The following is a 26,124-nucleotide window of genomic DNA, read 5'->3' as shown; positions in this document are numbered from 1 at the left end:
AGACGTGTGAGCTTGGGCACACTACCTCCGTAAGCCTCTGTTTCTTCATCTTTGAAGTTATGGATTCATCACCAACCTGTGGCCAGTCAAGAGGGGCGCTGAAAACGGTACCTCCCCTCGCAGAGGTGTGAACTGAATTATAGTTCTTAGGACACAGCAGTTTTGCTAAGCAGTAAGTAGCAATTTATTGGAGATGTTATCATGGCCTCGTGATTATTTCTACATATTTTTTGCTAATGCTCCAGTCAGTATCAGGGACACAGTCCTTTACAGGTCTGAGACACTGCTTTGTGGATGACCAGAAAATGATATTCTGCCTTCCAAGTAGTTTCCAGTCTAGAAAATGTTTCTCGAGCTTTCAAAGCCACAAGTATCTTGTTTGCTATGGTGTCTCCACTGCCTCATGTAGTACCTGGAACATAACTGTATTGGGAATGACTCTCTGAGTGAAGAGCTGAATGCAGGGCCAGAGGAGGAAAGGAGCCGTCTACTCCAGGTATGTAAGGTGCCCAATGGCTCACAGCAGTAGGCATCATCGCCATCTTACAGACAAAAACCTGAGGCCCGAAGAGATGAATGGGACACACCATGATCACACAGCTGGTGACTGAGATCTGAATCCAAGTTGGGCCATTACCCACAACCCAATCCTTCTCTGATGCCAGGGAACATATCCTACAGGGCACTTCACTGCCCATGGATGACAGTCTGGAAGATGGCCCCACTCACCTTGGCTTTTTCTTTCACACTTGAAGATGAAACTGTCCCTGTGACTGAGGAGTTGGTAGCTGCTAGTCTCGGGGCTGCAAGACACAAATACCCATTGGGTGAGCCAGACCAGCCTTTTCGCAGGGAAGAAGAAAGGTTTCAGCTCACCTAACAATTCAATTTGTATGGCTGCCTGGTGTTGGCATGAGATTTGAGGCTGAGCCTGGACTGAGGAAGAGCTCGGTAGTGCTCAATCACATCCCCCCAGAAGCAAGAGAGGAGAGTGGCGACATGAAAGTTGACTGCATCCCCAATGGGGTCCCAGCTCCCTGGAGGCTCGAGATACCGAGGGCCCCAGAGGAAAAGGGATTGGCTCCCAGACCTACTGCATACTACCCTGAAGGCCCAAACAACTCCAAGGATGCCATTCCCACAGGCTACCTGCCACACTGCAGCCCCGAATGCCACTTAGCAAGACAGGGGCAGGTCACCCAGGTCGACAGAGAAAGCTGCTCGAATTTAAACCATTTCCCAGTGGGTGGGGAGCTGAACTACAAGACTGGAATCTTGTTAGATGTCGGTTTCCAGATCCTTGTTGCCTTGATACCAGGATACTGTCTCCTTTGAGCTCAGGTTAGGGAAAGATTTCTAACATATGCTATAAAATAAAGAAGATGCTGTTGGGGGCTTCCCTGGTGGTCCAGTGATTAAGAATTCGCTTGCCAATGCTGGGGACACAGGTTCGGTCCTTGGCCCGAGAAGATCCCACATGCCATAGAGCACCTAGGCTTATGCACAACTACTAAGCCAGTGATCTACAGCCTGTGCTCTGCAACGAGAAGCCTGTACAACCAAACAAGAGTAGCCACCCCCTCACCGCAACCAGAGAAAACCTTGAACACAGCAAGGAAGGCCCACCACAGCCAAAAATAAATGAATAAACAAAGCCAAGAGAAAACAAGTGTTGATTAGGTTAAAAATATGATGCTGTTGAGAGGAATGACATGATCTTTTCCTGACATTTAATTTCATCTCTCATTTTTTTTTTTTTAATGTATTGGCTGAGCTGGGTCTTTGTTGCTTTTCTCTAGCTGCAGAGAGCAGGGCTACTCTCCAGTTGTGGTGCGTGGGCTTCTCACTGTGGTGGCCTCTCGTCGCAAAGCACGCACTCTAGAGCACAGGTTCAATAGTTGTGGTGCACGAGCTTAGTTGCTCCGTGGCATGTGGGGTCTTCTCAGACCAAGGACTGAACCCATGATTTTTGCACTGGCAGGCAGTCTCTACCACTGAGCCACCAGGGAAGCCCTCTCTTGATTTTTAATTATGGAACATTTTAGGCCCATTCATAAGTACCAAGGAAGAGGATTAAGCCACCCAGCCGCAACGATTATCAACTTGTGGCCAATCTTATTTCAACTGTGCCCCTCATTCATCCATCCCCAGTGAGTATTATTCTGAAGAATATACCAGATGTCATATCATGTTGCCCAACAATATTTCAGCAAGTTTCTCTCAATGAGGACTCTTAAAAAGTATAATTATAATTCCATTATTAGAGTTTAAAAAACTTATTAATATTGAGTAACCAATCAGTAGGCAGTTTTACAGCTGTTGTTTCAAATAGTTTATAAGTATGGAAGTAGGCCTGTACGGATGTCTATCTGTATAAGTGCAGATGCAAAGGGGAGCGTCATCAGCATCGTCAGGCTACCCTCCAGGAGATACGTTTAGGGAGAGAAAAGGGAGCAGGCAAGGGGAACAGGAAACCTCCCACTTCTCTTTCTGTGTTTCTGTAGCGTTCACAGCGAACTTGTTTTGCATTATAATTTTCAAAGATTAAGCAAAGTATAAAATATATATTCAGTGTGATTGCCAATATTTGAAAAAACATGCTCAGGAAAAATAAATGGAAGAATAATTTGCCAAATTATACATGGCCAAGAATATGGGTAATTTTCCCCTACCTCTCTAAAAAGTCATTTTCACATATTCTATAATGAATATAATGAAGCCTGTATTTCTTTTATAATCAGAAAATATATTTAAAAATTAAGAAGTTACCTTCTAGGTAAGTAAAAATCAATAATTCAAAGAAGAATGGTAATTCTTCTGTGGAGCTGTGACCACTGTTGGTTAAAGCACAAACTACCTGGAGAATGGGGGGAGGAGGCATTGTAAAGGCCTCACAGGGTGGCCCCTGCCAATGCACTGGAACCAGAGTGCCTGGGACAGCATGCAGGTGCTAAACCTGCTCACTTCAGATAGGCAGCTGCTGAAATAGCCCGAGCACACAGAAGAGGCGCCCGCCAGCTGTCGTCTCTGAAATCTCTCTAGCAGTTCTTCTGAAAATGTGGGCTGCTTTTCTGTTTTTATCAGAATTATCTGGAAGGCTTAAAAAATGCAGTTCCTGGACTGGAGAGACTGATTCTACAATCCTCTAGACTCTAAGAGCCCATCCATGTTTTTGTTCACTACTGGATTCCTAGCACCTGGGACACAATGTCTGGCCCAGAGGAAGGGCTCAAATCAAGACTGAAATAGGCATGTGGGGCTGTTACAACCTTCCCTTTAAAAGGATCTGGTCCTTCGAGGGCTCACGGAAGGTGCAGCTGGAGGTGGACTCTCCCTTGGAACCATCCAACATACAACAGCCTGTCCCCGAGAGGAGCAGGGTACTGCACTGAGCCCCCAGCTCAGAGACGGGGGCCCTCTCAGCACCCAGGGCTCTTACTGGGTTTGGCGGTTTGGGCTTCTGCCTCCTCCTCCTCCTCCTCCTCCTCTTCCGAGCTCTCTGAGCTGCTGATGGGGTCTGATACGCGGGTCCTCTTCGCCTGCAAGGCCGCATCTTCCTCTGCCTTCCGTTTCCGGCCAATCTCCGAAGTTCTGCAGGACAAGGGTGACTGGTAAGCTCAACCAGGGGGCAAGGACAACCCTAGGAGAGTTGGAAAGGAAGATCTCCCACGTCCTCCCTGTCCCCAAAGGGAAAGTGTATAAAGAGACTTAAACAGTGATGAAACAGAGTGCAGAAACAATTTTGTGTTGTGCATCTTCACTCATTTCATTGTATTTTTACAGTATATTCATCTCCAAACACTCAGAAAGGGTGGATAGGATTTTCTAACAGTAGCTAAGAGTCACAGCGCTCTAAGTGCCAGCACTATATACACTTCACAGAACCATCCAGGCTGCTCCTTCCTTCAGGACTTGTGGTACCCACAGTAACCTCTTCTTGGAAGACTGCCCAGGTCCCTGTTGTCCCTCAGGCCTCAACTCCAGTACAGCCTTCTCAGAGAGGCCCCCCCTGGTCACCACTGTCCTCTAAGATATTCTCTGCCCTGTTTCATTTTCTTCAAAGCACTTTTCCCTCTCCTGTTATTTTACTTACTTCCTACTTGATGCCCCACTGCATGCCCTGGGAGGGGAGGGCTGGCAGAACTTTTTCCAGCTCACTACAGTACCTAGCCTAAGTCTCACAGCTAAGTGACCTGTCCAGAGTCAGTCTGAGGCTCTGGGGAGGATAAGCACTCAGATGGCTGAGTTGCCAGAATTTTCAAGCATCACATCCTTTGAGCCCAGCCTCCTGCCTGAGGGGGTCACTGTCTGCGTGCCACACTCTCCACGTGGGACAGATGTCGCTCTGCCACAGTTTGGGATGTGCTGCCTGGCTCCCTTGTTCCCAGGAAGGCCACTTGTTGGGAAATCTTCTGCAAAAACGCTTCATTTATCACACATATAGGTTCACTCTGCCTCTCTTCTCCCCGTGGAATGTAACTTTCACAGGTGCAGAGATTTTTTCTTCCAGTTTGTTTCCAACTACATCGAGAACAGTTCTGTCCCAGAGTAGGTGCTCACTAAACAGAGGCGAGTAGAGGGGTAATGCCTCCACTGGCCAGGTTTAGCACTTCATTTACTATTATTATCTTCATTTTACTGAAGGAGACAGACTTGGGAAGGTCAAGTTTGTCCAAGGTCATACAACTGGGTTTGAACCACCAGGTTAGGCTGGCTCTGGTGGGTGTGAGGTCCTCATCCAAGTCAGTACCCCTCATCCAGAGAAGGGGCTGGTGGTAGGGGAAGGTGTGTGGCGCAGCTCATTGAAGCAGTTCTCTGGGGAAGGAAGTGCTGCACAAATAGCCAGACACCTGGGCACGTGGAAGAGGAAGTGGGGGGTATGCCCTGTGCTCACCTCAGCAGCAGAGAAGAGCCAAGAACGGAGGGCTGACAGAGCTTGCAAAGACCTCAGCTCTCTACTAGAAGCTGGGATCCCTTCTCTACCATGCCTGCCTTTGCTTACACACCTCTGATGACAGGAATCGCACCACTCTACTGTAGCCCACATCAGTTTTGGACAGCTTTGATGACCAACTGTTTTTATTCAGAAGCTGACACTTGTCTTCCTAAAACAGGTTCACATGGGTCCCACTTCAGTCTCTCAGGCCCCAGGGAACACCCCACTCCCTTTGTCTCCAAACATGTGCAGATAGTGGTCCCTCCACTGCCCCATGCCAACTCTTTTCCACCCAGACAGTTGCGTATTCACTATCATTCCTCATGGGTCACAACTGCAGGTCCTTCACTCTCATAGTTGGCTGTGGTCAGGCCAGTTCATTGAAGGAACGATTATCCCCTCCTTCATTTTCAAACCATTCCTCTGTTGATATGTCCTTGGATTATCCGCCCTCCTTGTTTTGCATGTTTCACAGGCATTTCACGTTTAACATGTCTTTGAAATCTTTCCCTCCATGTTGGGTTCCTTCCATTCGAGCGTACAAGTTAGACACCTGGGAGCTGACTACACTTCTTCTCCAAACCATCTGCAGACCCTCATCTCACCCTCCAGTATTCTTGCAAACTGTCTCCCTCCTATACTATTTCTGCCTCAAGCCCATCAGCTCTTGTCTGGAAGCCGATATCCACAGCCTGCCCAGTCGAGCCAGTGATCTCACTGCTCTCCACTTCACCCTTCCATGGCTGCCACGGCTCTTGGGGCAAAGACACAAGTTCTCATGGGTGATCAGGCCTGTCACGAGGTGGTCCCTGATGACCATCCAGTCTCGCCTGCACCGTACTGCAGTTACAGGCCTCAGATCAGCAGCTCCCTCTGCCAGGTACACTCCATCAGCCTTTCCACACCTATTGCTGAGTTCACTTCCCCACTCCCTGCAGTTCTCAACTCAAAGGTCACCTCAAGGAAGCCATCCCCTAAACACCTAAATGAGGTGAGGCTAACCTATTCAGGCAGTTTTGGCCCCAGGCACCTCTTTTTCATAATCCTCACCACCACCGTAATTTTACACTCACTTGTCTCATTCTCTGTGGCGTGCTTACCTTCCTGACTCCAATGTCAGCTCCAGGAAAGGAGCCACCATGCATGTCTCACTCATGACAATATCTCTGTACTGAGAGCCCAGCATTCAGCAGTCACTCAATAAATGCTCATTGACTGAAAGAATAACAAGCTGCGAGAAGCTCTTGTCCTTAAGAGGCACTGAGCACAGCTCTCAGAGTCCTCTCTACTATCAGACAGACACCCATATCTGTGGTGTAGCTTCCTAGAGGTGATAACAGTATCTACAGTGGGTTATGGGGACAGATCTTAGACCAGATTAGTATCCTAGCTGATTTCATGCTGAGAGCTTGGGGTGTCCCTCCTGCACTCCCTCAGCCCCATTAGACTTACTGTTGCCAGTGTGTATAGATGTCCAGAAGGGTTACAGACTGCTTCAGGAAACTTTTCTGCAGAGAAGCAAAGAGAAAGCAGCAATTAACCCTCCTGAGCACAGCAATGTTCCTCGTTGGGCCCCACTCTCATGACATCATGATCTGCAGAGAGATGGTTGAGAAGGGGGTCTTTCTGCTCTGGGCAATATGTCTGCTTGGCCCTGCCAGGACCACCTGAATCTTTCAGAGACACACAGGGCAAGTACTTTCAACTAAAACCTTTTAAGACAATATTCTGGTGAGAAGTACCTTTGACAGAGTAGAGTGGAAATATTCCAGGCTAGCATTTATCCAGCCCCCAGCCTCCCTGGCACTCTCCAGGCTTAGATGCCACAAGACAGGACTTTTTCCACCCCCGACCTTTCAAAAGTCAGGCTGGTCTATCTCCCCAGGCAGTACGAACCACAGACTAGACACCCATGCTGTCTGCTCACCCATTGGGCAGAGACAGGAACCAAATGGTGCCAATCCTTTGGTAGAAGCAAAGCCCTTTGGAGCCAAGATCAGAAGTCTACTCTCTCTGCAAATGTCAAGAACCTGGGGTGTCAAGTGCCCCAAGGAGGCTGAGTGAGTGAAGTGCCAGGGATTTAGGCAGAGTGGCCAGGAGGGTGCATCTGGGGTCAGGTAAAGAGAATTTGTTAACTGGATAGTTTACTGTCTTCAGCTCTTTAAGCTTGCAGGTTCTTTCTTTATATGGGGATAACAGCAGTACCCATCTAAGATGTTGCTCTCAGGCCTGAAGGAGACAATCTACAATAGTAACTGCACAGCACAGCAGCCAGTAACATTCAGACTGTAACTGACAGTGACTGAAAGTGTAAGTTTCACTTTCCTTGTTCCCCAGGCACACTGGCTTCCTCACAGTCCCTCAAATCTGTCAGGGGACTCCGCCCCCATCGGGGCTGGCTGGTCTTTCTATCTCGAATGCTCTCTCCTGCCAACTGTATGGCTCACTCCCTCACCTTCTTCAGGTCCTTGTCCAAAGTCACCTTCTCATTCGGGTTTCATGACCACCCTATAGATAATATAACTCTGACATTCCTTATCCCTTCTACCTGCCTTATTTTTACAACTAGCACCTACCATCACCCTACACATTGTATCATTAACTTAAAAAAAAAAATTCAGTCATTTGTCTGTTCCTGATGGAATGTATGCTTCATAAGGGCAGGATTCTTTCGTCTAGGCAAATGCCTCAAAGAAGATAGGTACTCCCTTTCGTTCTCTGTAGCTGTTAAGTGATATAAGTGAAGTAAGAAAAGCTACTGAGGTCCAAAGATTGGGAAAAGCACAGATAATGTCTTATTTGTAATCCTTTAGTCTCTCCCAGAGGTCCTGAGAGCAAGTATCATGACCAGAGCCTACACCATAGCCAAAAGGGCACTGACTAATCAAGTCAATAGCCACCACACCAACTTAACACCTTCCAGTGGCTTACCACTACTTTACCAAAACCAAAGGAAGCCCGCTCCCTGCCTATGTCTCCCCAGAGATCTGTCACCCTTGTACCCCACACTTCAGTCATAAAAAACTTTCTGGCGGCCAGTACATATGCAACACTTTGCATCTCTACTTGGAACATCCACTTCCTTCTCTCAGATCTCAAAGCAGCATTCACTTCCTCAGGAAAGCAGTTCTGGATATCCCTGACTAAGGCAATCTGCCATTCCTGTCTTAGCACCCTATGCTTCTCATTCTTGGCAGTTAATGCAGTGTTGAGTGCACGGTTACTTTCGTGGTCCTTTGATTTATGTCAATCTCCCCTAACAGATTTAGCCTGTAAACTCCAATTAGTGAGCCAAGGGACCCTCCTCACTGCTCTATATTCCACCACCAGCACGCTCACTGCCAGATTAACAGCTGCTCGAGGAATGAAGTAAGGACTACAGCGCGAGTTCAACTCCCCATCAGTACAGAAGAGCTGCTAAGGGTTTGAGCACCAGCTCAATTAAGCAGCTTCAGGCCCCTTCTCGGGGCGCTCTTTCGCCCCTTCCAGGGCTGGTAGCGATCCACTCCTCAGACTCGCAGCAACCTTTTCGCCCTACGGGGCCGCGCCGAGCCACGTGGCCCTAGACTTCGAAACTTTAAACTGTCGCTCCCGGAAGGGGGTGGAGGTAAGGGGCACGGGAATTATAAACCCCAGAGCGTCCGATCTCACGTCCCGGCCCGCCCACTCCACAGATAAGGAAACTGAGGCCCAGAAGAACTAGGAGCCACAGAGTTGCGGGGCAGAGGTTGCGGCCCCTTCGGCACCCCGGGCCGCGTCCCAGAGTACAGCGGGATCCGGGATCTGGGCGCCCGCAGGCCGCCAGAGGAAGAGGCGCGGGCCGCCTCTCTGTAGATCTTGCACGAGGCCCTCGGACACGGCCCGCGCACGCTTACCTGGCCGCTCTGCTCCTTCACTTCCCGCGCCGCGCGCACATAGCCCGCCTGCAGCAGATGCTGGTAGATCAGGGGAAGCAGCTCCCGCCGCTTCCTGGCCTCAGCCATGCCCGCGACCCCCGGCCTGTCCGTTCACCTGCACGCCCCCCTCAGTCCCCGCCCGCCACTTCCCTTGTGCCCTTAGACCTCGCGCCCCCCACTTCCGGCTCCTCCTCCGCCCGCCGCGCGGCACGCCGGGAAGCGTAGTCTTATCTCCAAAGGTGGCCGGCCCCGCCTCGGCGGGTGAAAAGGGGGGAGGAGGCATGGGCGGCAATGAGACCGCCTATTGGCGGGGAGGGCAGGAGTCGATCCGGACACGCCCCCTGTGCCGCCTAAGATTAGAATACCTCCCTCTTAAATCCTTCAGACTCGCTCCTTGAAGGCATTTGTCTTCCTCTTAGCTGCGTGACAGCTGCAATCGGGTTTTACTCATCTCTGAACATCCTATTCTCCAGCTCTCTCTAGACTCGAACTTCCACTTACCCACTCATTTAATCATTTCACAAATCTTTTTAGAACACATGAACCGGTGCTATTTGTCATCGTTCATTCATTCATTGAATAGTTATTGAGCGCCATACCTTTGGCAAGCGCTTAGGCTAGGACTGCAGGATATATAAGATGTGGCAGCTGCCCTCAAAGCTCACAGGGAAGAGAGAGGCAGGTAATCAAGCAACTTTGGTTCAATGTCTTCTGCGCATTGTCTGGGAGCAGGCACAGCCTATGGGAGAAAGGAGGGGCCCCTAACTCCAAGGGGATATCTAAGTTGAGGCTTAAAGACAGACTAAGAGTTTCTAGGTGCAGAGAAGAGGGCTGGCATCCCACTGGCAGAGGGCACTGCATGAATATAGACAGGAGAAACCATTCCGGTACAGGCCAGGAAACCAAACATAAAACGCAGTCTGTGCTGCTGGACTGTTGAGTTGCAGGGTTGAGGGAACCAGTGAGGACACAGAAGGATAGACAAGTTAACAGGGCCTACAACACCCCCTCCCCCTGGCCAGAGTTTGCACTTTGCTCCAAGGGCAATAGCCAGTCTCTGTCTGATTCTATGCAGGAGGGTAACTTGGGTTTGTGTTTTTTAAAGATTGCAATGGGGACTTCCCCGGTGGTCCAGTGGCTAAGATTCTGCACTCCCAATGCAGGGGACCTGGGTTTGATTATTGGTCAGAGAACTAGAACCCACATGCCACAACTAAGACTTCTCATGCTATAACTAAATAGTCCACATGTCTCAACGAAGACTGATGATCCTTTGTGCTACAACTAAGACCCAGCACAGCCAAAAAAAAAAAGATTGCTATGACCAAAAGATTGCTATGACCAATGCATAGAGGATGGATTTGTGGAGAACAAAACTGGATGTGAGGGTGCTGTAGCTGTGGAGAGGAGATTGGCAGGGAGAGGGTGAGTTAGGCTGGGGAATATTTGAATCAGCTATTCTTTTTTTTCTTTTAACATATATTAAAAAGTTTAATTTATTTATTTGGATTTTCATTTACTTATTTATTTATTTGGGTCTCCTTATTTATTTGGTCTTCTGCTCTAGGTCATCATTGCTACTCACATCCTTTCTTTAGTTGCAGTGCTTGGGCTTCTCACTGTGGTGATGGCATCTCTTCTTGCAGATCATGGGCTCTAGGGCACTCTAGGGCTTCAGTAGTTGCGGTATGTAGGATCTAGAGCATGGGCTCAGTATCTCTTGGCACACAGGCTTAGTTGCTCCATGGCATGTGGGATCTTCCCAAAACAGGGATTGAATTCACGTCTCCTGCATTGGCAGGCATATTCTTAACCACTGGACCAACATGGAAGTCCTGAATCAGCTGTTCTTAACTTCATGTGTCTATCAAGAAAGTGAAGAGAGCAAGAAGCACCCTAACATTTGCTGTAGAAAATTCTGAAGGTGTACAGACACATAACGTCTTTCGACCAATTTTAGGATCCGGAGTAAGCACATACCTGACCATCCTAGGCTTAGGAACGATTGCTCCAGCAAGAAATAGGGACAGGACCAGGTAACTGATGGAATATGGTAAGTGAGGAAGAGCGAGGAGACTAATCTACATTCAGCTATTTAGCAAATATTTATTGAACAACTACTGTTGGAAATAAAACTGTTGGAAATAAATAAGCTCTACCCCAATAGAGCTTATAGTCTAATAGGGAGACATAAGCTAAACAAATACATATAATTTGTTACGTGTATTTTGTTATTTATATGTTTTTGTTATTTAACAAAAACAAACATATACAAATACATTGTTACAAGTGGTGAGTAAGTGTAGAAAAGAAAAGGATAGTTTTTTTCTTAGGGAAGAGGGGTCTTTAAAAGCTATGCTGGAGTCAGTCTGCCCAGGTTTAAACTCCTGCTTTGTCTTTTATTAAATAGGTGACCTTCGCTAAGTTACATAACTTTTTGGTGCCTCAGTTTCTTCACTCATAAGATAGAGGTAATTATAATTTCTACCTGATAGGGTTGCCATGAAGAGTAAATGAGTTCTAAGCAAAAACGGACAAAAAAGTTCCAAGAATAGTACTGCGCTTGTGTGTCCGTTAGCCATTACCATGAAATCATCTGACAGGATCTATCTCTGCTTGGGGGTCAGGGAAGGATTCCCTGAGGAAGTGATCTTTGTGAGGACCTCTGAACTATGTGCAGGGGAGAGTGGGGTAGGGGGAAGAATCCTAGGCAGAAGAAAGGACCTGTGCAAAGGGCCTGAGGCAGAAGGTACCACTGAGAGAAGAGGTGAGAAAACGCCTTCGTGACAGTGCCCAGAGGGAGAGAAGGGGGATTGGGGAGTTTGGAAGGATGGCAGAGGCAGATTCTGTTTTGAGGATCTTTCTCTTCATCCTCAGAGATTTAGGAAGCCACTGACAGTGTAGGTCCAAGAAGAATAGGATGACATTTGGATTTTAATGTGACCCCTGTAGGTAGAGAGTGGAACGGTGTGTGTGTAAATAGCTGCAAGATGACAGGTTAGGGTTAGGAGGGCAGGCAGGCATCCAGGGAGAATATCACAGGGATGGTGCTGGTGGGAGCACAGGTGGAGGGATGTGGAAGGTTCTGGGTATCAGGAAGCAAAATCACCATAGAGATGTGTGGGAATGGAGGGGATGGAGAGTGTCAGGATGACCTCTGAGGTTTCCATGAAAACAGGCAGTGGTTTTTCACTGAGATGGGGAAAACTGAAGGTGAACTGGGAGGGGTTGCTGGGTGAGTAAGGATGGGAGGCTGCAGAGGGGGTCATGAAAAATGCAAGTTCCACTTTAGACGTGTTGAGCTTGAAAGACCTTTGGGACCCTGGAGGTGGATGTAGAATAGGCCTGGGTTTGGAAGCACACGAGGATGGGAAATTGTCAGGAGACAGGTGATCACATGGCTGTGGATGAGGCCCAGATTGGCCAGAGAGAAGAGAAGGTGCCCCAGGATGGAGCTGTGAGGCACACCCACAGGTTGCAGCTGTGAAAATGAGGGTATACCTGCAGAGGCTGCGAAGGAGGGCCCAAGAGGTGGGAGAAAATCCAGGAGAGTGGGCATAGGGAAGGAAGCCAAGGGAAGAAAGCTGAGAGTTTCGGGCAAGTGGGAAGAGTCAAGGGGAAATACTCTGAGAGCTCAGAAGGATAAGGATGGGACCAGAAGCTTCAGTTATTGACAGACATGGGACTGTTGGTGGTTTTAGGGAATACTGTTTGTGCAAAGTGATGGAGAGGGTCAGATGGCAGCGGTCTGATGAGTGAAGAAGGGGTGAGGGAGGCAGTGGGTCTTTTGAGAAGTATTTGTGTAAAGGGGAGGAGAGAGATGTTGTAACAGGCTCCGTGTGTGTGTGTGTGTTGGGGGAGGGGAGGTGTGTTAGAAGGTGGAAGAGACCTGAGTTTGTTTTCAGGCTGATGGCAGATCAAGGGGAGAGATTAATTAAGGGTGTGGGAAAGAGGGGAGGCAACCAGTGAGCGATGTTCACGAGTGTGTGCGAGGGGATGGGATCAGGCGCGTGGGTGGAAGGGCTGGTCTTGGAAAGAAGGAGGGATGACTTCTCTAGAACCAAAAGAGGGAACAAAGAGAGGATGGGTACAGATGTAGATGTAGGTTTGTAGTGGGATGTTAAGGGAGATTTCATCTTCAGCTTCTATTTTTTCTACAAAGTGGGAGGCAAGGTCTGCTGAGAGCGAGGGAGAGGTGGTGAGGCGTTTGAAGGAAGGAGGAGAGTGTGCATTCAGAGGAGCAAACTTACCCACAAAATTTCAAATGCCTGACAGTGTTGACAACCCCAGTGTGTCCTATCCTGTTGGCTGGGGGATTTCCCCACTGTGGCTCACCTACCCACGTGCAAGCAGGGGAAAGTCCTGGGTGAGGTTTATCCAGGCCCAGGGCTGTGCCAGATGGGTGGAGAAAAGGGCATAGGGGTCTAAAATGTTGGCAAAAGAGATGCCTAACCTTTGGGCCCTGGCATCTAGGCGGGGCAATGTGGAAAGTAAAGACAGATGCAGTCCATTTTCAGGACGAGAGTGGAAGACTTCATGGACTGGGCAGCCACAAGGTCAATTACCAGGAGCCTGAGCTCAGAGGGGATTGGCAACTCAAATTGATGACTATGCCCTGGCCACTGACTGGGTGGCTGGTGGGGCTTCTCACTGAGAAGGCGGACAGGGTGATAAACATGTAAATCATTAGGAAGATCAAAGTTTTTTTTAACCCTTCCAAGAACCAGTTTCAGCCCCTTGGGGTATTATGGCCCCAGTTAAGAATGCCTGTCTTAGTAGAATGTAAACTATTTGAAGGCAGATTGGTGGTTCTCATGTTGGCTGCATTATTCCCAACCCTAATCCATAAATACTGGCCAATGCAAGGGTGGTTAGAGCCTGCCTCCTGAGGAAGAGAGGAGGGCAGAGCAGATGGGGCACACGTGAGTACAGATGTAGAAGCAGAAATGTGGGAGGCTTCTCGAAGTCAGTGGAGGACAAAGTGAGTTGTCTGTCCTTGGATGACCTTGGAAGAAATGGAGAATTGGTATTAAATTAAACGAAAACCAAACCAAGACAGTCTAATACCTTTTGTCTGGCAACAGGTTGTTTGTTTTTGTTTTGTTCCTAATAAAATTCATTTTAGGCACTTATGCTTTGTCCTTGGCTCCTGGGAGGCTGCCTCTTCTGTGGACAATTTCTTTATTTCCTTGATTTTCCAAATCATACCCTTCACTGAATTGCCTTGGGGGCCCAAGCATAAAATCAAAACATTAAACTGATAAAATATAACATGGCAACAATTAAGACAGCAACAAACAAAACAGTGCATTAAAAAAAAAAAAAGAACAAGATATGGCCTCGGAGCATTTTTCTACCACTTAGAAAAAGATGTCTTTCTTAGTATTAGAAGCCAGAAGCTTCCAGGCCACTCAACTGTGAGCGACTCTTGGGTAGGGTAAGCAGTATGCCTTGGTTATCTTGACTTCTTGAGCAGGGCACTCAGGAAATAAGTGAAGGAAAGAATGTTAATAGAAGGGAAGGAAGCTAAGCAGGTAGGACTCTACTCCCTTATTTTCCCAGCAAAAGTGGCTCCTGCACAGAGGTGGGAGGTAGCTCAACATAAGGAAGAGGATCCTGGGCCAGGAGTCAGGAAACTGCTTTTTTTGACCTAGCACTGCGGTGTGACCTTGGGCTAGTCTCTTGCCCTCTCTGATCTTCAAATTTTCTTTTCTTCTTTGGAGAAACTGGACTGAAACCAACACAAACACTCTCAAGAGAGGCTCCCTTTGTCCCCAGCGCCCAAAGTTGGCCCCCTTGTCCACTGTGACCATGGGTTCTCCCTGGGCGAAGTCACTTGGGCCAGCTGGTTCCCCACAGCTTTCTTCTCTCTTCTAGGATGACAGTTTCTTTTTTCCTTCAATCTCATCGGAGTTTTTAAAGGTTATAAAAGATTGAAAAGTTATTACTGAAGTAACAAGTCAAACAGTTTATAGATATGTAAAGACTGAGTTAATCTTCTCTCTTTCATTCATTCCCAGCCCACTTCCTCCCATCTAAGTACTAACCAGGCCTGACCCTGCTTAACTTCTGAGATCAGACACGATCAGGCACTTTTTGGGTGGTATGGCCACAGATCCATCCCACTTCCTGACACCCAAGTGAGGCCCTGTGGGGCTCCCAGGTACAAAGTCCTTTTTGTCTCCTGTTTCTTATAGACAAGACTCCAGCTTCCATGACTTTCCCTGAGTTTCAAAGGGCAGATTTGAATGGCTGCCAATTAAGAGAGGAGCAGCAAAGTTAAAGGGACCAGAGAATCTCATCAAGATTGGAGGCCACTTGAGATCAGATTAAGCCCTGATCACATATCAGAGACTTCACCTTTGAACCATTGTTATAACACCTTCATCATATCCCCCGAGGTTGGGGACTTCCCTGGCCATCCAGTGGTTAAAACTCTGTGCTTCAGATGCAAGGGGTGTGAATTTGATCCCTGGTCTGGGAACTACACATGCTGGCTTGCACGGCCAAAAAAAAAAAAAAAAAAAAAAATCCTCCTGGTTTGGGACACATAGTCTTTCAAGGCAGAAACCCGTGTGTCTCCTTTAGCTTGGCAAAGCAATAAAGCTGTCCTTTTCTGATTCACCCAAAAACTGTCTCTGGGATTTGATTCGGCACCAGTGTACAGAGAGGCTGAGCTTTCAGTAACATTCCCTATACTCAGACCCCTTTAACCAGCTCAGGGGCCTGGCCTCATGTTCTTCCTTGTAGACAGACACTGGCATCCTTGGCAAGGTTTCAGTCCCCTAGTCCACTCTCGCTTTTTTGTTTTACACAGGGGGCTCATGCTAAACACAAAAGTCCACAGCTTACTTTTTCAGTTAATAACATATCAGAGCTGTTTCTGCAGATGTTTGGCTCTGCCACGGGCTTTTGAGTAGTAGGAGCAGCACACATTTGTAGAGTGGGTACCATAAGCCTATGAGATGCACCATAGGAAGCATAGAGCTAGTTATCAGCCCTGTTTTTGATGTTGTTTTGTTCACTGCACAGCATGAAGGATCTTAGTTCCCTGACCAAGGAACGAACCCATACCCACTGCAGTGGAAGTGTGGAGTCCTAACCACTAGACCACCAATGAAGTCCCTAACAGCCCTCAGGTAAGAAAACTGAGGTTCAGTGAGGTCAAGGCCTCAGCCACACAGCCAGGGAGTGGAACGACTTGGACAGGCTCTGGCTGCCAGAGTGCCCTAACCAGCCCCTGGTGGGGCAATTGACAGAGGCAGGAGACAGCATGATACAGTTTAGTGCCTTCTAGTTGTTTGGCTAAGACAACAGTGCCACTCAAAACAGCCTAGTAAATACATTTGTACAGACTGGAGCTTCATTTTTGTAGGATGGAATCAAAAGTGGGCCAGAGGAGATGCATGGGTTTATTTTAATAGCTAAAGCCAGATTAACTGCCCAAAGGCTTGTAACAAACCACAGTCTCATCGGCATAATTTCTTCTTTATGTGATTTTCTTTCTCAGAGCTGAAAGTGTCCTTGGACAGCAAGGAACTCAGTTGTCTCTTCTTGCCCATAAAGGCACAAGCCCAGTGGTAGGGACTGACTTGGAGGGGTCCCCAGTGGGATAGGGGCAGAGGTAGGCCCCATCCCTCTTGGCGTGGACCACTGCTACACTGTTCTTCCCTCTAGGCAGTCTCTGCCCTCATGCTCTTCTCCCCTGTCACTCTCTTCTTGCCTGTCCTTTTATTTATCTTTTAAAACAATATTTATTTATTTGGCTGCACCAGGGATCTTAGGTGCGGCATGGGGGACCTAGTTCCCTGACCTGGGATTGAACCCAGGCCCTTTGCCCTGGGAACACAGAATCTTAGCCACTGAACCACCAGGGAAGTCTCTCTCCCTTGTCTGTTCTTCACACCACATTTGGCATGACGCTACTCCTCTGCTTACCAAACCTCCCCCAGATGAACCACTGACCATGGGATCCTATCACAGTCTCCTAATAGACATTCAAACTCATCCCAGTCCGTTCATCCTTCAAAGCCAAAGGCAAATGCCACCTCCTCAGTGATGCCTTCCCTGACTATCCCAGCTTCTCATCTCAGCTAGGCCCGCTCTCAAGGTAGCTCTATCCAGGTGGAGCCACATTACAGAAGGACCGGCCAGGAGGGGGCAGTGCACAACCAAAGGAAGGTCTCTCTAAAGGTCAAGGTCACCAGGGTGCCTGGAGCCTGCCCCACCCTCCCACTGCGGTGCATGCCCCTTAATCTCTCCAGTGTGTGCCTGTGGGAATATGAGGTTCCACCCAGTGGTGTGAACAGTGGCAAATGCCACCTCTCTCTGCGTCTCAGTTTGCATCTCTGCAAAACAACAGGGATGGACCGGTTTGATGTTTCTGAAAAGTGGAGAGAAATAAATGGACATTTAAAAATGGAAATCACTATGTATTTATTTTAAAGTGTATTAGACCAAAAAAAATAACTAGCACATCAAACCTGTTATTTCACAGATATTATTGCTTAGAGTGGGGCTAAAGTAGGCATTCAAGTAAAAAAAAAAAAAAACAGTGAGTCAATGTAAAAGAAAGTATCAATTAAATAATAGTACAGGTAGTAAGATGATGGTGAATGGCTACAATTGGGAAAACACTGGTCTGCCTCTGATGTTCTAGAATTCTGTCATTTGCAGTGACTCCTGTCCTCGCTGGGGGTGGAGGCAGGGAAGAAAGGAAGGAGCTGCTCTAAGAGTTGGGGTGCTGGGTCTTGGAGCAGAGGGGCAGAAATTCGGCAGATGGGCCGTGTCCCCACCACCAGCCCTTCCTTTCCCCGTGGAGGGTAGGGTTCTTGCCCTCCTCCCCGCCTTCTTTCTCAGCTTCCCTGCAGTTACTAAGGAGTGGGAGGCTGCGAGGGGCTGTGTTCTGAGAGCTCATCTGCTCCCTCTTTCTCACCCAGCACCCTGTTTGGCATAAACTATTCAGGGTGATGATTAACAAGGATGCGGGAAGGCACTGGGGATGGGGAGAGAAAGCAAGGTGGTGTGTTTAGCGTTTGCTCACAGACGTGGATGTCCAACCTGGAATGACCATCTAATGATTCCCAGACTTGCCCAGGCATCGGCATCACCAGGCGATTCATTAGAAAGATGATTCTAGGGCCCCACCTTAGGCAATTCTGATTCTGGGGCCCCAGCGTCTGTGTTTTACAAAGCTCCCCAGCCCCTGCTGAAGCTTCTAGGTTTGCTTCTCCCTCAGTGTACCGGGGAGACACCAAGACTCAGAGAAGTTGTGTCACTTACCCAGAGTCACCCAGCAACTCAACAACAGATGTCCCAGTGACCCCCAGCTCATTTGTCCCACTAAGTATTGCTTGCTGAGCCTGGTCCACAGTCTGCAAAGAGAACGCCACTGGCAAACATAATTTGTTTGAGCCTCCTTTGCTCTGGGCTTCTCAAGGATTTTCCGCAGAATAGAACATACTGTGTGAGCAGCCCTGTGCTGAGAGGGCCGGAGGGTTGGTGAGGGCTGGAGGAGGGTGGCAATGGGAGGCGTGGCTGGGAGATGCGGGTTTCTCTCTGCAGTTGCCAGCCTGCACAATTAGCCTGCTGAGGGCAGGAGCCAACTCGGATGACACCATCAATAGTTGGGTTTTCACATGGGATCCCGAAGGAGCAGAATTAGGAGCAGTGGCTAGGATACATTTCAGATGGGATTTTCTAACAGTAATTAGTGACCCTGGAAGCAGTTGATCCTAGAGCAACCGTCCAGCTCCCTGCTTTTCTTTATTGTAAAACATTTAACATGAAGAATACAGGGCCACATATATATGACTCCCATGTTCCCAGGGACCTAGATTGTGAGCATGACATCACAAATCAATCGGGGCTTCCCAGCCTATTTCCCCAACCCCACCCCCCCACCCCAGCCCAGCCCAGAGTGTCACCACTGCATTCCCTGAGGTTGCTGTGAATCATTCCTGTACACATTTTCATATTTATGCTATGTATGTATGTATTCATAAAACACATAAAGTTTTGCTTTGCAGATTTTTCAAGTTTTCGTAAATGATATAATATTGTACGTTGCCTTCTGCAACGTGTTTTCATTCAACATTTTGTTTGAAATTTATCCATGTTAATGTGCAGAGCTCTGCAGAGTACATTATCACTGTTCTAATCCTTTTCACTCTAGGGACCACAATTTATTAATCTTTTCTTTGGTTGATGGGCATTTGTTTCCAGTTTTGTACCATACAAACCACACGGCTGTGGACATCCTAGAATCTGAAAGTCTGGCTAGTTTCTGCCGTGCCCCATCTAGACTTAAGCTGCAATCATCAGACTTTGGAATTTATGTAAGTCTGAGAGGGGCCAAATGCCTCTCCTTCATATTTTTTAATTTGTATGTCTCTGATCATTGGAGCTGAAAGGTTTTCATCGTTTTATGGGTCTTCTGGATTTCCTCTCCTGTGAATTGCCTTTGTATCCCAGGCTGTTTCCTTGGGTTGTTTGTGTCGTTCTTACTGATCTGTGACGGCTCTAATCCTGGGTCTGCTGTTACTCTTATGCCAGTCAGTGACTTGTCTTTTCGCTTAATTTATGGAGTCCTGATGCACAAGGGTTTTACATTTTAATATAACCAGCAGCACCAATCTCTTCCTCTGTGATCTGGGCTTCTGTCAGCTGTAGAAGCTGAGCCTGTTTCTCCAGTGTATCGCCCCTTGGCAGGCCTTGTGGTGGAGTGAGAGGTGGGTGACCTTTCCAGCTGGGTCGACCTGGGCTGAATTCAGCCTGAGAGGTTCATGGGCTAGGTGAACTTGGGAGGAAGTTATTTTACCTCTGGGTTCCAGCTTCCTCACTTTTAAAATTGGGATGAAGGGGAATTCATCCCTGAAGAAAATCAATCCTAAATATTCATAGGACTGATGCTGAAGCTGAAGCACCAATACTCTGGCCACCTGAAGTGAAGAGCCTACTCATTAGAAAAGATCCTGATGCTGGGAAAGATTGAAGGCAAGAGGAGAAGGGAGTGACAGAAGATGAGATGGTTGGATGGCATCGTCAACTCAATGGGCATGAGTTTGAGCAAACTCTGGGGGATAGTGAAGGACAGGGAAGACTGGCGTGCTGCAGTCCACGGGCTTGCAAAGAGTTGCATAATTTAGTGACTGAACAACAACTAGTGGTTAGGACTCGGTGCTTTCACTGTCGTGGACAGGGTTCAATCCCTGGTTGGGGAACTGAGATCCTGCAAGACTCACAGCGCAGCCAAAAATAAAAATAAAAAAATAAATAATAAACTAGGGATGAGGACAGTCTCCAGTTCTCTGGGAGGTGATGAGGAGGAGGGCGGTGGCATGAAGTACTGAGGCCCCCAGGGAGGACTCCCTGAGAAAAGTCTCTGGGGAAGTTAACCCCTGAGACCCACCCAGTGTGTCTTCCGCTGCCTTGTCTGGCCCAAAGGGATCAACAGAGTCTCCTCCCATCTAAGTACTGGTACATCTCAGAGTGGGGCTGCGCCTTTGGAGGAACTGGAACATGGGGAAACCAAATCTACCACCCCTGGGTCCTGAGCAGGGCTCAACAGCTCTGGAGGCAGGGACGTGAGTGAGTGGCATTCCTGGTTCTGGCAGGAGAGGAGGGAGGACGCACACCACAGTGGCCGAAAGCAGCCCATTCAGCATGATAGCAGACTTGGGAGAGCATCTAATGCCTCCAAGGGAAATATTTGTCAGGGAAAGAAAGGGGCACACGGGCTGTGTGACTTTCACTCATATGTGACCACATGACGCCCACATAAACGGGTCTCTTGAGGCCACAGCAGGTGGGTTATCCCTGTTCCCTCCATCCTAGGTACAGCACTCTGTGGGGGTGGATCAAGCTGGGAGTGGGTGGGCAGAGCCCTCTCAGGTCAGCAGGCTCTTGGATGAGGCCACACAGCTGTAGTCAACAAGGCCAGAAGATGCCTATTTATCCTACTTACTGACCCCGAAGCACTGCCACTGACACCATTACCACCACGGACGGAGGTTTCAGTCTGCTCAGATAACCAGAGCACTGGATGGCAGTCGGGAACACTTTTTACATTGAAACTGATTTCTGGAGTAGGTGGTACATACTCGTGATGCAAAATTGTAAAGGTACAAAAAGGATGCAGAGAAAAGTCAGTCTCCCAGCTTCCCACCCCTCCCTTAGATTCCTAGGAGGAAGCAACATTACTGCTGAGTATATACATATATGTATTTACATGACATTGAGCGTGGCGCATTATACACACAATGGTAAACCTTCTATTTGTTTTCCTACCTTATCTTGTCTCTCCAAAATTCAGGACCTGGAGTATAACAGGCTGGAGTGAAAGTTCTAAGAATGATGGATTAGTGAATGGGGGGTGGTGGATGAGTAAATGATATCCATCCAGGTTTAGGCCTCTTGTACTCGGTATTTTGAGACATATCCCTAACCTTGGGACGTTTCCTCTTTCCTTGCCATGTTGCTGCAGGTGGATAAATTCAGGCCTTCTTGACCCTGGCATAGAGCCATAATAGGGGAACCAAGTGAACAAGGCTGCGGAACAGCTTAATTGTCATTTCCACCAGCAGATGGTTACCAGGGAGACTCAAAGAATGTTAGAACTGGGAGGGGTTTTTCAGAGGCAGCCTGACAAAATCTCAGAATTGGGGTGGGTCATTCCACCAGTTCTGTATGACTTTTTAAATGTTCATTCTGGTGATAATCTAAAACAATTAAAAATTATATTTTTGGACCATCTGATTGTCCAGTAATGCTGCATGGCCACATGACTATTCCCATGTTGGTGTTTGTGTTTATGATCATATGGGCACTGGGAGAATCAAGGATTCCACAGCCCCCTGAATAAACCAAGAATTTCATGTAGATCAAACTGAGCAGGTTCTTATATTTTGTGTGTACAGAGCCCCGCAGTCAAGATCCCTTGACATATTCTTTGGATCTTTAAAGGCATCTGAACATTACTCTAGTACCAGAAACTCGGTGAAGACAAGAGGATGCCAGGCGAGGGTTGGGAGTCTGGATGTGAGTCCTGTCTCTGCATCTGACTGGCTGGGTCACCTGGACTCTCCTGTCTCTTCTGTTTTAATTTCTCCATCAATAAAACAGGGATCAAAATGCCTTTCTTACAGGATATTACGAAGGCAAAATGAGAGAGTAAACCTGAAAGTTCAGCCCTCTCATTTCATGAAGAAGGGAGATGAGGCAGGAGGAGGTGAAACAACTTCTTCAACATCAATTATTGGCAGAGCTAGGCTGGGAACCCAGGCTCCTAACCTCACCTGGTGCTCCTCCACGGCCCGGGCACCTAGGCCATTAGCAGTGATAGTGTGATTCTAATTCTGGAAAGTGTTAATAATAACATCTCAGAGGGGGCCTGCCACTGTTTGCGCAAACACACTATCTTTATTTTTATTTGTTAAAGAGATTGAATTAAGGAAACCAAAACAAATAAATGAGCATGCTAAACTCCCCACAACCACACCTCTCTTCCTGGAGCAAAACCAAATTCTTCCTCAGGCAAAAGGTCAGACAGGAGACAGAACACCCAAACAAGCCCTGTAGGGCCTGACACTTTGATTTACCAGTTGGCTGTGGTGAAGGGCTGCTGAGCTGGGTATGTGTGTTTCATTTTCCACACCTGCTACTCTGGGAGATGTGGTTTCAGGGTCAGGGTCACCCAGGGCAGGCTCTGAGCTTCAGAAATCTGGGACCATGTCTGGTCAATGGTGTTTCCTCCAAGCTCAGCTCAGGGCTTTGCATACAGTAGGCGCTCAATCAATGTTTTGAGAATAAAGGCATGTGTGGCTAGCATCACGTTCTTTGTTTTTAAAGATTCGAAAGTGTGGGACTTCCCTGGTGGTCCAGTGGTTAAGAATTCACCTTCCAATGCAGGGGACACCTGTTTGAGGGGCTTTCCTGGAGGCTCAGATGGTGAAGAATCTGTCTGCAATGCAGGAGACCTGGGTTTGATCTCTGGATCAGGAAGATTCCCTGGAGAAGGGAATGGCTACCCACTCCAGTCAGTATTCTTGCCTCGAGAATTCCATGGACAGAGGAGCCTGGTGGGTCAAAAAGAGTCTGTGGGTTGAAAAGAGTCAGACACAACTGAGCAACTAAAACTTTCACTTTTTCCTTCACAGGAAACTAAGATCCCACATGCTGTGGAGCAACTAAGCCCTCGCATCCCAACTAGAACTCGACACAGCCAAATAAATAAATATATTAAAAAAAAAATTCAGAGGGGCCTCTCAATGAAGACCTGTCTCAAAAATCCCTGTTCAAAACCAGGAGGTCAGGAAGCAAAAAAGTCAGGGCAGAAATGGCCTGTGGCTTGAATTTCAGGGGCCAGGCAAGTGGTAAGCAGAGAGTGAGGCCTGGTCCAGAGGCTGAGGTCAAAAACAACAGGATGATTGATTGATTGATTGATTGTATCAAATCTCTGTGCTGAGTATATTCCATACATAAGGCTAGGGACTGGATGCTGGGGATCCCAAGTGGAGAATATCTTACATCCCAGGAACCTCCAGTCTGCGATGATGAGCACACAGTAGTTAAGAAGAGTTTGGGCTCAAGCTCCTACTGTCCAGCACAGAGAACTCTGCTCAATGTTTCATGGCAGCCTGGATGGGAGGGGAGTCTGGGGGAGAATGGATACATGTATATGTATGGCTAAGCTCCTTTGAGTCCCTGTCAAAACATTGTTAATTGGCTATACTCTAATATAAACAAAAGGTTTGTTTTTTTTTTAAGAAGAGTTTGAGCTTTGGAGTCAAACAGACAAGAGCACAAACCACAGCTCCACAACGTGTGACCTTGGACAAGCCCCTTTGCCTCTTCTCTACATGCTGGTTTCCCTCCTTGTAAAACAGGATGAAGACTAGTAACTGCCTCCTCTGCTGGTAAATAAGATACAACCCAAAGGCACAGAGCACCTGGCCCAGAGAGATTGCTTCGTACCTGCTATCCAGCATGGCCACCTGATGGGGCCTGGACCCCGCTAAGTGTGGGCCCAGCTCCTCCCTCTGCCTGAGCCCCCAGCAGCTTCTCTGACCCAGCTGGAGGAAGAAGCTCTGATGGGCATCTCCTGTCCATGCATATCAAGTTATTTATAGTTGATTTGTTATTGTAGTTGTTGTGGTTGTTATTTCTACTAAGAACATTGAGCTATGAATAAACTGTGTATTTCTCTTGATGAATGTGGAAGAGAGATTCTCTAGGGTGTGCATAAGAATAATAATAAACAACTGGAAAAATAAGGGCATTGAGTAATCAGGATGAATGCTATGGAGCTGGAACCTGGTCCTGAATGTGTTCTGAGAGGCCAGGTGTTAACCTGATACTTGCTGGATCCCAGAGAGGTTGGGGGGTTGGGTCCCCAGCGTAGGAGCTGGGGCAGCCAATGCACAGGGCGTCATGTGGTCAAGGGATTGGGGAGAGACTCAGAGAAGTAGCTATTTATCAATCAGTATTAGTTGGTTACTAATAACAACATGGAATTATTTCAAAATTTTAATAATCAATGGGGTCAGAACGGTAAGCATTAGTGAATAAATGCCTGGGAGTATATATCTCTAAGAGTGGAATTGCTAGGTTGTAGAGAAAGTGAATGCTCAACTTTATAAAATATAATAACAGCTCATTTTCCAAATCACTTATCCCCACAGACATTTCCTCTAGCAGAAAGCATCAGGTTGATCACCATCCTTGACAACATTTGGCATTGTTGGGTTCCTTTTTTTTTGCCAATCTAGTGGATGTAAAATTATATCTCATAAAGGTCTTAATTTGTATTTTTCTGAATCCTAATACGGATAAATATCTTTTCATATGTTTATGGGCCTAGAGTTATTTGCTTAAAGGACCTGGGTCTCTGACACCACATAGAACATTCTGCTACCTGCCTTGATCAACAGCCAGGTGGAGTAGTAAGAGTACTGGTTGGCAAGCCAGGAGACCTGGGTTCCAGCCTCAGTATGGTCCCACCCTGTGACCTTAGGCAAAGAAGTTTGCCTTTTCAGAGCCTCAATTTTACCACCAGCCATGTTGCTGCTGCTGCTGCTAAGTTGCTTCAGTCCTGTCCGACTCTGTGCGACCCCAAAGATGGCAGCCCACCAGGCTCCCCCATCCCAGGGATTCTCCAGGAAAGGACACTGGAGGGGTTGCCATTTCCTCCTCCAATGCATGAAAGTGAAAAGTGAAAATTAAGTCACTCAGTCATGTCTGACTCTTAGCGACCCCATGGACTTCAGCCTACCAGGCTCCTCAGTCCATGGGATTTTCCAGGCAAAAGTACTGGAATGGGGTGCCATTGCCTTCTCCACAGCCATGTTGGGGAGACTCTTATTCTGCTCACAGTTTGGGCAACTAAGAGATCAAGTGAGATCATCGAAGTAAATGTGCTTTGGGGACTGAAAAATCCCGTACCAGGCAGGGATACATATGCATTCCCTCTTTGAAGATGGTTTAAGAAGGCTGTGAAGCCCAGCAGAGCAGGAGCAACCAGCCAGCCTCCTGGAAGCACAGAGCACCAGCTCCAAAGCTTAAATGAATGCCTCCCTCCTTCTTGCCTCCACCCTACCCCAGGCACCTCTCTACCCCCATCAGGCAGAGAAGAAACAAATCCCTTCAACTCCTGGCACAAACATGCCTTAGGTAGCCCAAGGGGCTTTGGGAACCCAAGCTTGTGCTCAGGCTGCTCTAATTTGAAGACAGTGGGCCCTCTGCGGCCTGGTACTATCCTGGGAGGACTGCTGAACCGGCTACTGAGCTATCAGGTGGCCACAGACTTAGCTGCCCAGGCAGAGTCATAGAGATGCAGACACACCCCGGGTCTAACTCTGAGGTTCATGGCTCTTTCTTCTGTTCCTTCTGGCCTCACATCCCTCACCTGTTCAATAGCAGGAGGGTCAGCCTAGGCAGGCATGTCTCAAAGTGTGTGCTATGGAACATCAGCCATCATATGCAATTACTCATTCAGTCACGTTTGACTCTTTGCAACCCCATGGGCTGTAGCCCGCCGTCATGGACAGTGGTTAATGAGGGGAGGAAAGATTCTGCAGTGAATGGAACATTGAGTTCAGTTATTTTTGCAGCTAACAACATTTACTGAATGTACCAGGCACTGGGTTCAGCACTTTACAAGCATTTTCTCATTGACCTCTTACAATTACTCTGAGGCCTTATGGCTGGCTGCATTTTACAGTTGAGGAAACGAAGGCTTGGCAAGGTTAGACTTACCCAAGGTCTCTCAACTGGTAAGTGGCAGAGTCATGATTC

General features: G+C 47.8%; 1 protein-coding gene and 1 long non-coding RNA gene across 9 annotated transcripts in view; both read right to left on the bottom strand.

Moving 5' to 3' along the window:
* Positions 1-8,973, bottom strand: part of TCOF1 (treacle ribosome biogenesis factor 1) — a 37,879-nt gene extending 28,906 nt beyond the window's left edge. For 6 of the 8 annotated variants that reach the window (XM_020885128.2, XM_020885129.2, XM_020885130.2 and 3 more), the window contains exons 1-4: positions 8,812-8,971; positions 6,389-6,444; positions 3,440-3,591; positions 730-803 (exon numbers count right to left, since the gene is read on the bottom strand). In XM_020885128.2, coding sequence (XP_020740787.2) covers positions 730-803; positions 3,440-3,591; positions 6,389-6,444; positions 8,812-8,919 — 390 coding nt within the window. In that variant the 5' untranslated portion in view covers positions 8,920-8,971. Of the gene's footprint in view, positions 1-729; positions 804-3,439; positions 3,592-6,388; positions 6,445-8,811 lie in introns of all 8 variants that reach the window. The other 2 variants (XM_070465644.1, XM_070465643.1) reach the window with 1 other exon arrangement.
* A 4,545-nt stretch (positions 8,974-13,518) lies between these two features.
* Positions 13,519-21,403, bottom strand: LOC110132042 (uncharacterized). The gene is made up of 2 exons (XR_002312342.2): positions 21,121-21,403; positions 13,519-13,837 (listed from the first exon to the last, which is right to left on the bottom strand). It is a non-coding gene; the product is annotated as an uncharacterized lncRNA (long non-coding RNA).
* Positions 21,404-26,124: the final 4,721 nt, after the last annotated feature.

This window comes from Odocoileus virginianus, chromosome 3 (genome assembly GCF_023699985.2).
Source record: "Odocoileus virginianus isolate 20LAN1187 ecotype Illinois chromosome 3, Ovbor_1.2, whole genome shotgun sequence".
In the NCBI taxonomy this organism is placed as follows: domain Eukaryota; kingdom Metazoa; phylum Chordata; class Mammalia; order Artiodactyla; family Cervidae; genus Odocoileus; species Odocoileus virginianus.
The sequence above is the reverse complement of the archived record's forward strand: the minus strand, read 5'-3'. Positions and strand labels throughout refer to the sequence as shown.